The sequence below is a fragment of the Musa acuminata genome, chromosome BXJ3-9 (assembly GCF_036884655.1).
Source record: "Musa acuminata AAA Group cultivar baxijiao chromosome BXJ3-9, Cavendish_Baxijiao_AAA, whole genome shotgun sequence".
In the NCBI taxonomy this organism is placed as follows: domain Eukaryota; kingdom Viridiplantae; phylum Streptophyta; class Magnoliopsida; order Zingiberales; family Musaceae; genus Musa; species Musa acuminata.
The window spans coordinates 2,703,405-2,717,807 of NC_088357.1; the positions used below are offsets into that span (position 1 = coordinate 2,703,405).

Here is a 14,403-nt window from a genome sequence, read left to right on the forward strand (position 1 = left end):
ACCTTTATTTCCTTTCGAGGGAAAGTGAACGGTTGGATCGCTCACGAGCAGTGAGATGAGCGATTAGATCGTGGACAATTGATGGGCAGTCGGTGCCTTAACTGTGGTTCGTGACAACGTCTCGGTTGGTAGGTTACGACGAAGACAGCCCATAGTGTGTTGGCTGCGCAACAGCCGTCGGCCAGATTTAACACTTCCTACTCGTTCGCTAGACCAGCAGCCATACTATCGTGGCCTCACTTGTGGAACCCACATGTGAACCAATAAACAGGCAGGTAAACTTTGATGTTTCCAGAAAACAATAGTTGAAGGTACGCGTAGGTCGAGACCTCGAGTCTTTTGAGCCTTATTGGGCTCCATTTAGGCCCATATTTGATGGGCTTACCAGCAGTTCGCGACATCACTGTGGGTTCGGTGGTAGAACAAAACCCTACGTGAACCCTTGCGGCGATCTTCCGCTGCTCCGCCGCCGTCGTCCGGTTTGCGAAACCCGAGCAAACGCCCTCCATTTCCTCTTTCCCGTTTCTAGGTTCCGATCTGATCACTGCTTTCGGATAACCGAGGAGCGAAGGAGGGATGAAGAACCTGAAACTCTCGTCGCAGTTCTCGCGGGATCTGGAGTTGCAGTTCGAGGGGGAAACCCTTCTGCTTTCCGCATTCGACATCGAGCGCAACCGTGTCTTCTTTGCCTCTTCCGCTAATGTCGTCTACACTCTCCAGCTCCCCTTGTCTCATGTAAGCAATTGACGAACACCCTTCCGTCTGCAGTCTTTTCTATTAAGTGGTGTTAATTTGTTCCGTGCAAAAACAGGAGTCCACAAAATCTCTTGTTCTAGCCGTTCGATCAGGTTCATGTGCTAAAGCATCATATTGCTGGTGGAATAACGAGAATGAACCTCGATATTCATGGATATTTCTCTTTTTTGCTTGATTTTTCTTTTTTACCTTCACATATCGATGCTTTTGCACTCATTTTATCCGACGCGAGAAGCTCATCGTTCATCCTACAAAACAGAACCTGATTAAACTGTTCGTTTTACCCTGTAACCCAGTGGAGACTTCTCTTTTTGCTTAATTTGGTGACTTCAAAGATTGGTACTCATTTCATTCTAATGCAGGAGCTCATTGTGCTTCATCTGTAGTGTGATCGATTTAGTGGGCTACCCATTCATTTGTATTTTGACACACCTTGTAGTTGGTTTATCTCTGATTAATTTATCATTAGTTCTTTTGTATTTTGCTTTTGAAATTTTCTTGAGTGAGTTAGCTTTGCAACTATCATCTTTGAATCATTTTATGGTGTAATGCTGGAAGCTTTTTTTTTTTTTACTTTTTGAAGTTAAAATTGGGGCAGAAACCTCTAGCCAAAATTCTAAAACATCTTTAAAATTACTTAATTAGAGATAGTGATTCTTCATTGCCAGATGGCTGGTGGGTTTTTCTTTCATATATTTTTTATAAGTTCCTTAGTTTCTTGCTTTTTTATGTTTTTAAGTTTCTTGCATTCTAACTGTGTGACTGTGTGAGCATAATTGAAATTTGATACAGTATTTGTTGGCCACTATCTTCCATGGTAGGAGGCAAGACACTAAAAATTAATTGCAAGGGATTATTCTTGTAATATTGACATTTTAAATTTGCACATTGATTCATAAGTGTATGAACTTCTCTTTCTCTCTCCCCTTTTTTGTGTTGCTAGGATTCATCTTCAGAAGCCGAGCCACTACCTTTAGAACCTGGGGACCACATAACTGCAATGGATTATCTGATGGAGAAGGAAGCACTAATACTGGGATCTTCAGGGGGTTGCTTACTACTGTATAATGTCGATATGAAAACAACTGAAATTGTTGGTGAGGTAAAGGGTGGAGTGAAGAGTCTTGTTTCTAGTCCAGATGGAGCTCTTCTGGCTGTAACTTCTGGATCTGGGCAGTTACTAGTCATGACTTACGAGTGGGATGTACAATATGAAATCCCACTTGACCCTCAAATTTCCGATGTAAGTTGTACCCTCTTTCTCAACATCGAATTGCATCTAGCTTAACTTTGGCACTTGTTTAAGAATAAATGGCGATTATATGTGTGTTTACCCTCAACTTTGGTATTCACTTGGCTTCATGCACACGTACCTGATAATTCAAGACTCCTGTTCAGACGAAATTTTTGCACTTTTAACTTTTTTTCTTCAATATTACATATGTACTTTCAGAATATAGCAATACTCAAGGCTTCTTTTCCCTTCCTTTTGTTGTGGCTTTTGTTTTTCTGAAGAGATGGCATCTATTGCATAGCTTTGACATGGTTATAATACCTAATCTACTATTTAAGTCAGAGATGATTGCTATACATATCTAATTGTACTTATGATCTTCATAATGTATAGTTTTTCGTATACCTTTCTTTGTTTTGTGCATATCTCTGATTAAGTTTCTTGCCAGAATGTGAATGTAAGTGACATGGATAGTCACTCCATCAATCATTTTGAGAGCTCCATTTCTTGGCGAGGAGATGGAAGGTTCTATGCTACCATAAGTGGAGTTTATGACTCTTTTTCTTTGCAAAAGCTTAGGGTTTGGGAACGTGAATCTGGAGACTTATATGCTTCTTCAGAGTTTAGGAAGTTCATGGGAACATCCTTGGATTGGATGCCAAGTGGAGCTAAAGTGGCAACCATATGTGACAGGAAGAATGAAAATAAATGTCCTCTGGTAGTACTTTTTGAGAAAAATGGATTGGAGAGGAACTCCTTTCCAATTGACGGGCCAGTGGAAGCAACAGTTGAAATATTAAAATGGAATTGCAATTCTGACCTGCTTTCTGCTTCTGTTATTGGTGATGAGTATGATAGTATCAAAATTTGGTCCTTCAACAACAACCACTGGTACTTAAAGCAAGACATAAGATATCCAAAGAAAGACAAAGTGAGGTATATCTGGGATCCATCAAAGCCAATGCATTTGATTAGTTGGACACTGTGTGGAAAGATCATAGCCTACAACTTTCTCTGGTCAACTGCTGTTACTGAGACATCGATAGCATTGGTTATTGATAACTCCAATGTGCTAGTAACTCCTCTTTCACTTTCCCTCGTGCCACCTCCCATGTCCCTTTTCAATCTGAAGTTTTCTTGTGCTGTTCAGGATATTTCTTTCTTTTTTAAGAACTCAAAGAATTATATAGCTGCATGCTTGTCTAACAGTGATTTATGTGTAGTGGAGCTTCCTAGGATGGATTTATGGGATCAGTTTGAAGGAAAAGTATTCAACATTGAAGCTTGCCATGCTGATTCAGCATTGGACACCTTTATGCATCTCACGTGGTTGGATTCACATGTTCTGCTTGGTGTATCTTCTTTGGGATCTCACAGTTGTTCAGCATCATTAGGGAAATATGTTCTTGCTCAAAAACAGAAGCAACCCCATGGTTACTTGTTGCAGGAGATTGAACTTGTATGTTCTGAGAATTCTGTACCTGAATCAGTTAGTTCTTCAGGTTGGCATGCAAAGATCTCGAAGTTAAGGTCTTTTGAAGAACCTATCATCGCTATTGCCCCCATTCCAAACAAAAAATTTTCAGCCTTTATTCAGTTTCGTGGAGGATCAGTTGTGGAGTATTCTTCTTCCAATGTGATGATACCTGAACAGTCATATCTTCATGAATTTAAATCTGAGCATGGTTTTTCATCCTCATGCCCTTGGATGAAAGCAGTCCTTGTTCGTGATAATGGCACTTTAAAACACTTGATTTTTGGGCTTGATGATAATGGCAGACTGCATTTTGGGAGGAGAATATTATGTAAAAACTGCAGTAGTTTCTCATTTTACTCCACCACTTGCAGTGTTTCTGAGCAAGTGGTCACACACTTGCTTCTTACCACCAAGCACGATCTTCTAATTATTGTCAGCATGGATGATGTTTTACATGGAAATCCAGAAACAAAAATTGATGGATACAGTAGTTCTAACAACCATGCAGAGGAAAATAAAGACTTGGTGCGTATATGGGAAAGAGGTGCAAAACTGATTGGGGTAATTCATGGGGATGAAGCAGCAGTCATACTACAAACTAATCGAGGTAGCTTAGAATGTATCTATCCAAGAAAATTGGTTCTTGTGTCAATCATTAATGCTCTGGTTCAAGGGCGGTTCAAGGATGCAATGCTCATGGTAAGGAGACATAGGATAGATTTCAACGTCATTGTTGACTACTATGGCTGGAAAGCTTTTCTTAAATCAGCTAAAGAGTTTGTCTGTCAAGTAGATAATCTTGGCCATATAACAGAGTTTGTCTCTTCAATCAAGAATGAGAATGTGATTAGCACTCTCTACAAGGCCTATATTTCACTGCCTGCTTCCAATGAGACCACATCTGGACACACTGAAAGTGTTCACATGGAGAGCAAGATTTCTAGTGTTTTATCAGCTGTGCGGAGAGCCCTAGAAGAACAAATACCGGAAAAACCTGCTAGAGAGCTCTGTATATTGACTACTTTAGCTCGCAGTGAACCTCCAGCTTTGGAGGAAGCACTGAATAGAATAAAAGTAATCCGAGAATTGGAACTATTGAGGGTTGATGATGGTAGGCGAAAGTCATATCCTTCTGCTGAAGAATCTCTAAAGCATCTGCTATGGTTGACGGACCCTGAGGCTGTTTATGAAGCTGCTTTAGGCTTGTACGATCTTAACCTTGCTGCCATTGTAGCATTAAACTCACAAAAAGATCCAAAGGAATTTCTTCCCTTTCTCAAAGGACTTGAAGAATTGCCCCCTCCTGTTATGAGATATACAATCGATCTAAGACTGCATAGGTATGAGAGCGCACTAAAACATATTGTCTTGGCAGGTGATGATTATTACGAAGATTGCATGAACCTTCTGAAGAATAACCCTGAACTTTTTCCACTCGGCCTTCAGTTATTTTCTGACCCTGTCAAGAGATTACAGATCCTAGAGGCATGGGGTGACCATCTTAATGCTGAAAAATGCTTTGAAGATGCTGCTAGGATCTATTTAAGTTGCTCATCACTTCAGAAAGCTCAAAGGGCATATCGTGCTTGTGCTGATTGGAGAGGTGTATTTACAGTAGCTGGTCTCCTTAAACTAGGAAAAGGAGAGGTTCTACTACTAGCAAATGATCTTTGTGAAGAATTTCAAGCACTTGGGAAGCCAGCTGAGGCTGCTAAAATTTCGCTTGAGTATTTAAAGGATTTTGCCAGAGCCGTTGATTATTTAATAATGTCACGAGAGTGGGAAGAGGCTCTCAGAATTGCCTGTATGCAAGAAGAGCTGGATTTGCTCACCCCTGTGAAGGATGCATGTGTAGAATGTGCCACTGCATTGACCTCTGAATACAATGAGGGGTTCGAGAAAGTAGGGAAATATTCTGCCCGCTATCTAGCTGTACGCCAGAGAAGAATACTATTTGCAGCTAAGATTCAATCAGAGGACAGGTCCGTAAATGATGCTGATTATGATACTCTTTCAGAAAGCAGCACTACTTTCAGCGAAATGAGTGCATACACCACAAGGTATGCTTTTTAAAGCAAAGTTATTACCTGTTCCTTCTATTTTTGTGTTCATTAATTTTGTTGGAAAGATCATTCTTAGAACTCTACCTTCCATTTGTTTCCACTGGTTATCAAAGAAAACACATATATGATTGCACAGAAATGGCATCACATATATATATATATATTTATCTTGTGTTTTGATGTCACTGAATATTTGTTATCTATACAAACTTGTATCCTTTAAGCTGGCAATTTTCCATTCTGAAGTTGTGTAGTTAAGGTATATTGGTCTTATCCATCTGATGGAAGTGATTATAATTAATGCAGTGCTATTATTTTTTTTATAATAGGAAAAATCATGTGTTTGCATTTTTCATCTATACTACAGAACAGAATGACTTCTTAAATTTCTAACTTATATAGAGTATTTGAGCTTGGTTTTTCATGTTTATTGAAGGTCTTTTTTCCATTCAAGTAGGTCATACAGTGTAACAAATGGCAAGAGGAATTCAGGTTTATTTGACAAGCAAATTGCTAATATTTTCAGAATAAAGATACAAAGTAAAAAAAATTCGATCTGACAAAAAAAAAGGTTATTTGGAGTGTCATTGTGAGAAAAGGTTCTTTGGTAAGTGGTAGGAACCCAAAAAAAAGAAAAATCTTAAGAGGAGCCAGATTGTATACTCTTTCCAAATTATATTGTGTGAATTAAATTAAATTTACAAGAAACTTTATCTTACTGTTCTTTTCTGCAATTTGTTTGCGCCCTTCGTGCGCTTCATTGCAACGACACCGCAGCTTCATTTTATTACCATTCGGAATTTTGGTTTTTGAATCTAAACCGTCTTGGAAAGCATCTTCCGTTTGGACCAGAAGTGTTTCCTGCAGTTAAACATTTTGTTCCTGCCTTTTTGCAATGCTAATTTTTAATTGCATCGTGTATTGAGTTTATGTAGCTTTTGATAATTGTGGTACATATACTCTACTGCTTGTGTTGAGCTGTCTATTTATTCTGTTTTGTTCATAAAATTTAAAATGGCATAAACTTGTAACTCAAACCAAGCATGATGTGCTGGAACTCTAACAGGACAGCAAGGGAATCAAGTGCTTCCATCAGCTCAAGTAAAGCCAGTAAGGCTCGTGCGATGAGACATCAAAGACATAAAGGTGGAAAGATTCGTCCTGGAAGGTGCAGTTTTACAATCTTTTTCTGTTCTAACTTGCATTTTCCTCAACTTATTTCATTACCATTTTATAGTAGATATCAATAACAATTCGAGGAATGGGTGTGACCTGTTCATATTTCTATTCATATTTCTAATTGAATGCATGTCATCATACAGCCCTGGAGAGGAGCTGGCACTTGTGGAGTATTTGAAGGGCATGTCCCTCACTGAGAGCAGCCAACGTGAACTTAAATCCCTCGTTGTAACTCTTATAATGCTTGGTTTGGAGGAAATTGCCCGTAAGCTTCAATCTGCCGCAGATGCGTATCAAATATCTCAGCAGGCCGCTGTAAGACTAACCGAAGATACAGTGACAAATGATGTGTTAGATGAGAACACCCATACCTTAGAAAATTACATGAAAAGGTTGAAAGTTCTGTATGTAAAGGCTCTTCCTCGGTTATCTAAAGCGCTGTTACCACCGTTGCAGGTAAAAGACATTTGGAAATGAAAGGTTCAGATTTACAAGATCGAATGTATCTGATAGAGTTGTATATGTGCAGGTGCATGAGCTTTTTGAATGCTAACATGATACTGTTATGGTCGTGCGAGCGAATTGGAATGGTCGCCCAAGTTTGCTGCAGAAAGGCAAATCTTATCTCAACTCTCTCAATGTTGCTCATCATGTTGTAATTTCTGGATTTGGGGGATTTAAATAGCTTTTGTTGGCCACATATTAATTGTAAATTGTCTTGTAATGCTCTTTAATCGGAAAGCTTTTTTTCGTGGCTTTCATCATGAACTAATATGCTACAGTAACGTTATTTTTTCACGGCTTGTATAGACGTCATCGTAACAAGCGTTTCTAACGTGATCTGATGTGACAGTTACGTTATTTTGTCACGGTTTATATCGACGCCATCGTAACAACGTTTCAAAGGACGTTTGTACATTGCGGAGATATCCAAGTCAAAGGACATTTGACATCACATCATCGTGATTTCTACTGCGAATCACGAACACTCATCAAATCACCTCCCTCCCATCTCTCTTCGCCGCCTCGCCAAGCGCCGCCATCTTTTCCACCAACACCTTGGTCTCCTCGTCGTCCCTTCGGCTTATGACGCGGGCCATCTGCCGCGCCTTCCTCCTCACGCTCTCCCCTTGCTCGCCGACCACCACGTCCCGGATCCCCTTCGCCACCTCCTCGCCCTCGAACTCGCCGAGCACGCCCTTCCCTTTCCTTACCGCCATCCCAACCCCGAGCTCCTCCACCAACTTGGCGTTCGGGGGCTGGTCCAGCTGCAGCGGGAGCGCGATGATGGGCACCCCATACTTCATGGCCTCCACCACCGAGCTCCACCCGCAGTGGGTGAGGAAGCCGCCCACGCCTGGGTGGGACAGGATCTTTCTCTGCGGCGCCCACCCCTCCACCACCAATCCCCTGCCTTCCCCCTTCACGACCCTCTCCACAAAACCGCTCGGCAGAGCAGTAGCCCACGAGCTACTATCGCCGGCAACCGTGGGGAGGATTCCGTCCTTTGGGAACCTCACCACCCAGATAAAGCTCAACCCGCTGAGCTCCAACCCGCGCGCTACCTCCCGCATCTCCTCCTTGCACATGAAGTACTCGCTGCCGAACGTTGCGAGCACGACGGAGGACTTCTCCTTGGCGCCCAGCCACGACATGATCGACCGCGCAGTCTCGCGGTCCTTGTCCGTCAGGCGATCCCGCCCGCTGCTACCGTCGTCGTCGTCGTCGTCGTCCGGAACAAGAGGCCCCACGGGCACGACCTCCTTGTCCAGCACGCAGGACAAGTAGTCGATGTACTTGGCCTCGATCTCCCGGAACGTCCTGATGGCGATGAAGCCCGAGGAGCGGTCCATGCAGCGGAGGAAGCGCTCCCCGTCCGACATGCCGTTGGCAAACCGGTTCATCGTGGCAATGTGTTCCAGGTTCTCCTTCACGCCGAGCGACATGGCCGGGAACGGAAACTCTTCGATCGGTCGTTTGATGCAGTGGCAGAAGAAGGCCGCGGAGGAAGCGGCGGTGGTGAGGAACTGGATGGCCGGGATGTTGCGGCGGTGCGCCGAGAGGGGCGCCCAAGGTTGGAGGAAGTCGTAGATGAGCAGGTCGGGGTGCAAGGCTTGGAGGAGGAGCCCGAAGTCGGGCTCCGCGAGGTCGAAGGCCTGCTTGAGGGTGGGCATCAGGTGGGACGGGAGGTGTTTGGTGGTGTGGAGGTCAGGCGGGAGACCGGGGAGTGCGGGCAATTGGAGCTCCACCAGCCGGATGGAAGGGAAGGCATTGGCGTCGAACTGTTCGCGCATGGAGACGAGGTTGGCGGGAGTGGAGCAGAAGTGGACGAACACGTCGTGGCGTGACAAGCGCTTGGCGAGCTCCAGGAAGGGCGAGGCGTGGCCATGAGCGAGCCATGGTAGCATGACCACGCGAAGGCCGTAGTCATCGCCTGTTGAATCCATAGACCCATCGCGACTCTTGTCACTTGACATTCTTCTCCTTGAGAAGCTATTCTACGGATCCAAGGAGGGGGGTTGGCTTATAAGCCGGAAGAGGCGATGATAAAATAACACTAGTGGGAAAACAGAGCGAGTGTCATGAGTCTGCTGGCACACTTGACGAGCCGCCACGTATGCACCGCATGGCACCGTATCAGCCACCGCATGCAGGTACTGCTGCTTTCCTGGCGTCGACCTTATCAAAGTTGCCTACCTCCATCTCTATCTCCAAATTCATTTCCTTGTATATTATGTACAAAGCCAACGTCATGGAGAGATGAGAGCTATATAATTAAATGCTGTAGCCAGGAAATTAAGCAAACTATTGTTTGTGTTCCTTTACATGCTTGAAGAGTTCTTAGAAGATCACTGGGTGAATTATCGTGCACTCAATCAGATAGACTCCACTCCTGATAGGCAACGAACTGTGTCACTTCAACGCTCCCGATCCAACACCAAGTGCTCAGAGTTCCTCCAGTCTTTTTTTGTCCCTTCTTTTTGTCATTTAAATCATCTGCAACACTATGATTTCGCTGGCACTAACTAAAGCCATCATGTGATATCCTGCTGCTGCACACAATGGACAGCATCTTGAGAGAGCTTCACGGGCCATCATTGAGCTCTATGACAAATTACTGCCAACTGTTTGCTAAATCTCCCCTAAAACCAACCCATTATGTTCTCAACTCCCTTCCCTCAGTCTCTCTCTCCAGCAGTCTTCACTCAAACATCCCTCGGTTATTTATAAAACATAATATCACTCTACCAATCAAGCCTACACGCATCCTACTTGATTCGGCAGGATGGAGAAAGCATGATTCTTTATACTGACTTCAATTTATAACATACATTAAAAGAAAGGAACACTGACAAATTACTTTTATGTTTCGGGTTTGCAATGAGATCGTAGACAACCTAATAAGACTGCTAATTCTGCCTTTATCGTATATAAATTTAAATGCAAGAGCAAGAAAATTCAATAAAATAATAACATCTTTCATATAGTATAATGCATGAGAAAGCAAAGGAAACAATACGAGAGAGATTCAGAACGAATATATCAAAAACACTGAAAACCCTTAAGCATCAATAAGAAATCAGCATAAAAAGAACATGAATCTGGGCCAAGTTTCGAATGAAAATTATTAGAACAAGCAACAAGTGTTGTCTAACCAGCTAGCCAACACATACATACCTTTGCCTTTGTAAACATCAGGCTACAAGTAGAAACTTACCTCATAGGTCCAACCAAGAAACAGATTAGCAAGATATACTCGATTTGAAAGATGCTTAAAAGAGTCAATGAATATTTGCATTTCAATGCAGCACGTTTGGAACTATTGAACAGTTCGATCAAGTAGTTTGCAGAAGGGATACCTCCTCCGAGTAAGCAGGAGATGCTCAATTTGCACGGCTTCTAAAGACGTCAAGGCCCATCTCCGTAGGATCAGTTGCTTGCAGTTCGACCTGGATACCATCTAACTCCCTCTTGAATCGGTCCTTGGAGCTTGCATAAAGCATCTTACTGCGCACTCTCGAGGAATCAGGGGACCTTCACATTGACAAAAATATGGGGTCATATCTCAACTGCAACAGCCCGATGGTTACGTTCATTTCGATGCAACAGGAAAACTTACCATGCGATAAAAAAGATCTTACTCTTCTGGCAGTTCTCTTCGGTCACGAAATCGAAGTCATATATGGCATATCTACATTCATCGGTCGGGAGAGCGGCAGCAAAATCATTGTAGTTCGAAGAGGGCTCGCCGACCTTCTCCACGACCACTTCCTTCTGCTTCTCGTCGATCTTGAGTACTATGAAACGGTAAGTTCTTTTGGCCTTCAACTCCAAGAATTTGAGCTTGCAATCATCATTGACGGCCATTCCGGACGCCGCGTTTGCCTGCGATATATGATGTTGGAAATTGCGATACCAATACCGATAGCATCATGAACTAACAGAATCGAATCTTGCTTGAGAGCAACCAAAAGAATCATTCTACAAATCCATGCCTAAACCATCACTTGCTCCAAAAGATCAACGCGAAACCAAAATGATAACAGCATAAACGAAGTCAGATCATCGCAATCGAACTCAGATCCATCCACAAATTGCAGCAAGAAAAGAACCAGACAAAACCCCGGAGGAGCCGCAGCCGATCAGAATCGAGTTGATCGATCATGGATCGGACACGATCGACACAAGAACCCTGGACGAATCTGATCCAAGAACAGGGATCCGCAACCGCCGGCATCGGAGCGCCGACAAAGAGAGGAGGAATAGCATACCATTTCTAGGGTGGCGGCGATAACAGCGAAGAGATCGGTGGCGACAATCCAGGAATCGAACGGGAGTAAAAGGGGGGCTCGGGAGGATCACAAACCAGATGAGATGGGTACACTCTGCGTCTTCCGTTGGCTTGGTTATGGTCTTGAGGACTTCTCATCACGACGATTGAATAAATACCCGCTCAAGATGCAGATGGGTCCCCTGTAACTTGATGAATCACTATTCGGGTATCGATTCGAGTAAACGCAAAAGACTCATGGCTACCTAACTACATGTGATAAATTCGATGATTTTAACTCTTTATTGGGATGTCACATGTGGAGTCTTAATTGAGGTCGAATATTTTCACTATCACCTATTATTATGTTTTTCAATTAAAATAGTTTAATATTACAAGCAGGTCTCGGCACTACTTTTATGACCACCAAACCGCCATCTCATTGGTCCACACATCTGACACCCACCATCGGCACTGGAGGAACACGGGCCGTCGATCGAACACAGCGCCGATTGGCTACAGCATAGAAGGTTAGACATCCAACAAAACAAGCAGCAGCCACCTGACCATAGACTTCAATCTTCAATCCCAGAATAAAAACCAATGTAACGGCAACAACGTTAGAGCAGATGAAATACACACAATCTCATCATCAAACATCAGAGTGAGACGAAACTTACTCTGCTGATTGAATGAGAATCCTCTCTTTTCTTTTGATCATAAACTAGTATATTACAACAGCAATCATCTTCCATCAGGATAGCAGAACAAAATACGAGGCTCACAAAAAAGCAGAGAGTGTTTAGAGAAAACCCTAGGTTCCCAGATCCGAATCTTGTCACCATTCAAGAGCTGGTGAACTTGGTGACGGCCTTGGTGCCCTCAGAGACGGCGTGCTTGGCGAGCTCACCGGGGAGGACGAGGCGGACGGAGGTCTGGATCTCGCGAGACGTGATGGTGGGCTTCTTGTTATAGCGGGCGAGGCGGGAGGCCTCCTGGGCGAGCTTCTCGAAGATGTCGTTGATGAAGGAGTTCATGATGGACATGGCCTTGCTGGAGATGCCGATGTCCGGGTGGACCTGCTTGAGCACCTTGAAGATGTAGATCTTGTAGGTCTCCGTCCCCTTCTTCGCCTTCCTCCTTTTCTTGTCGCCGGCCGAACCCGCGCCGTCCTTGGAGGACGGGATGCGCTTCCCGGCTTTGGGCTTCTTCTCAGCTGGGGCCTTCTCGGCCACAGACTTCTTCTCCTTATCCACGGCCGGCTTCTCGGCGGCGGCAGCAGGCTTCTTCTCCGCCGGCTTCTTCTCGGCCTTGGGCGCCATTAGGGTGCACGATCGAGCGGAATAGGGGGATTCACGAGCCGGAAAAAAGAGGAGAGGAGAGGACGATGTCGACTTGCAACAGAAGCTTTGGGTGCAAGCCTCTATAAAGAGCGAAGAGATGCCTACGATTGGTGGATGATTGAAGCATCCGGATTCATGAGTTGTCGATTATTTGGCCGTCGGATTTGTCGATGCCGAAGTTATCTGGACGGCCAGGAGTATTGCATCGATTTATATAGCCGTTAATTGGGCTACCGGAGGCTCTAACAAAGAGCGCAATGCGACCACAGTTGGGCTCAAATTAGGCCCGTTAAGAGACTGAGCCCAATTCCGATTTCGCAAATGTCCATCCATTTCGAGCTTTATTATTATCATAATAATAATAATAAAAGAATAATAATAATAATAATATATCCTTTATCATATTTATCAACAACAGGAAAGATAGAGAGAGGAATGAATTAAAAATTATGATCAATTTGAGTCGGACTCATTGGAGTAATCAATTGATTAACACTATTGTTGAAAAATAATCAAGCAACAGATTGACTATTATAACACAAGACATAACTAATAGTTGGAGAAAAAGTCATATGCTTGTGTTGACAAGCAAATCTGATGTTGAAGAGAAATGATTTTTGTGTATGTTTCATTCTACTGCAATGCTTTGATCTCAAAGGTTGACCCAACTGTTGCATCAAATGTCCATCACTCTGCCAATAAATGGCCAACACAGCATCACATGTTTCAGAGCAGAGAAGTTTGTGATGATGGAAAATAAATGTGTCACCAGTTCTTCCCTTTTCAGGTTGAGTTTGATATGAATTCAATTGCATAGTAGCAGGCAAAGAGGACAATAATTTGCCCTATTTATACTTCTTGCAAATGATGTAACTGTAAAGGTGTTCATATACTATGCAAAGGAGAGGCCACCTGAACAAGATTGGGACCAAGTAAAGGTGCACAGAGACAGGTGTGGTCACTCACCATGTTAGGTCATAATGGCTCAACTTGGATTGGATGCCAACCCAATTTTGGTAAGCTGCTCTTATTTTCTCCTCTCCTTCTTAGATTGTAGCTGAGTAGTTTCCTTCTTCATTTTGAGTGTATCTTCATGTCAATGACATGTAGCATAATAATACTCTTAAAACAGTGGTGGAAGGGATCACCATGAAATTGATCATGTGTACAGACTCCTAAGGACCACTTCTTCTTGTGGTAAATCTTAGAACATAAGTCCTGATTTTACTTTTAGACTTATAAATAGTGATTTGAGGATAGTCTGATCAGTGAAAACATGGTTGGATTTTCTTGATTTTGAGTTGGACTTTTGAGAACTGATAACAATTAAATACTACCTGTGTCAGTGTTTAGAAAATATGAATATTAGAACAACTGTACAAGGTTTTTTTTTTGTTCTTTCACCTGTTTGAAATATCCTGATATATTTTAGAAAATACTTTCAATCTAATACTTAGTTGATGATAAATAAAATTTATTTAAAGATGAAGAAGTCCAAGTTTCTAAGAATTAAAAAGAGAGAATATTTATCCTTTATAGATTATCTACTACAAAGGTGGTAGGCATCATTTCGGCTAAAG

General features: G+C 43.0%; 4 protein-coding genes across 6 annotated transcripts; 1 reads left to right on the forward strand and 3 right to left on the reverse strand.

Annotated features, from left to right (window-relative positions):
• Positions 1-434: 434 nt before the first annotated feature.
• Positions 435-7,477, forward strand: LOC103996912 (elongator complex protein 1). The gene is made up of 6 exons (XM_009417975.3): positions 435-735; positions 1,700-1,999; positions 2,439-5,527; positions 6,597-6,698; positions 6,853-7,165; positions 7,239-7,477. Exons 1-6 carry the CDS (start codon positions 577-579, stop codon positions 7,260-7,262), a joined length of 3,987 nt encoding a protein of 1,328 aa, XP_009416250.2. The 5' UTR covers positions 435-576; the 3' UTR covers positions 7,263-7,477.
• An 86-nt stretch (positions 7,478-7,563) lies between these two features.
• On the reverse strand, positions 7,564-9,325 carry LOC103997256 (UDP-glucosyltransferase 29-like). Its single transcript, XM_009418424.3, has one exon. The coding sequence runs from the start codon at positions 9,184-9,186 to the stop codon at positions 7,702-7,704; it is 1,485 nt and encodes a 494-aa protein (XP_009416699.3). The 5' UTR covers positions 9,187-9,325; the 3' UTR covers positions 7,564-7,701.
• Positions 9,326-9,614: 289 nt separating this feature from the next.
• Positions 9,615-11,622, reverse strand: LOC103996913 (actin-depolymerizing factor 7). Of its 3 annotated transcripts, none has more exons than XM_009417978.3 (4): positions 11,482-11,622; positions 10,830-11,095; positions 10,570-10,744; positions 9,615-9,762 (listed from the first exon to the last, which is right to left on the reverse strand). In XM_009417978.3, exons 1-3 carry the CDS (start codon positions 11,482-11,484, stop codon positions 10,594-10,596), a joined length of 420 nt encoding a protein of 139 aa, XP_009416253.2. In that variant the 5' UTR covers positions 11,485-11,622; the 3' UTR covers positions 9,615-9,762; positions 10,570-10,593. The 3 variants fall into 3 exon arrangements, with proteins under 3 accessions (XP_009416253.2, XP_018673842.2, XP_009416252.2); XM_018818297.2 differs by having other exon boundaries at positions 9,622-9,759; XM_009417977.3 differs by lacking the exon at positions 9,615-9,762 and having other exon boundaries at positions 10,313-10,744.
• A 452-nt stretch (positions 11,623-12,074) lies between these two features.
• On the reverse strand, positions 12,075-12,882 carry LOC135648326 (histone H2B-like). Its single transcript, XM_065165891.1, has one exon. The coding sequence runs from the start codon at positions 12,800-12,802 to the stop codon at positions 12,326-12,328; it is 477 nt and encodes a 158-aa protein (XP_065021963.1). The 5' UTR covers positions 12,803-12,882; the 3' UTR covers positions 12,075-12,325.
• Positions 12,883-14,403: the final 1,521 nt, after the last annotated feature.

Coding starts and splice junctions, on each gene's coding strand:
- LOC103996913 (XM_009417978.3), bottom strand. Junction 10,745..10,829: donor AAGATCTTTTTTATCGCATG/GTAAGTTTTCCT, acceptor GTCAATGTGAAG/GTCCCCTGATTCCTCGAGAG.
- LOC103996912 (XM_009417975.3), top strand. CDS start 577: ATGAAGAACCTGAAACTCTCGTCGCAGTTCTCGCGGGATCTGGAGTTG. Junction 736..1,699: donor TCCAGCTCCCCTTGTCTCAT/GTAAGCAATTGA, acceptor TTGTGTTGCTAG/GATTCATCTTCAGAAGCCGA. Junction 2,000..2,438: donor TTGACCCTCAAATTTCCGAT/GTAAGTTGTACC, acceptor GTTTCTTGCCAG/AATGTGAATGTAAGTGACAT.
- LOC103997256 (XM_009418424.3), bottom strand. CDS start 9,186: ATGTCAAGTGACAAGAGTCGCGATGGGTCTATGGATTCAACAGGCGAT.
- LOC135648326 (XM_065165891.1), bottom strand. CDS start 12,802: ATGGCGCCCAAGGCCGAGAAGAAGCCGGCGGAGAAGAAGCCTGCTGCC.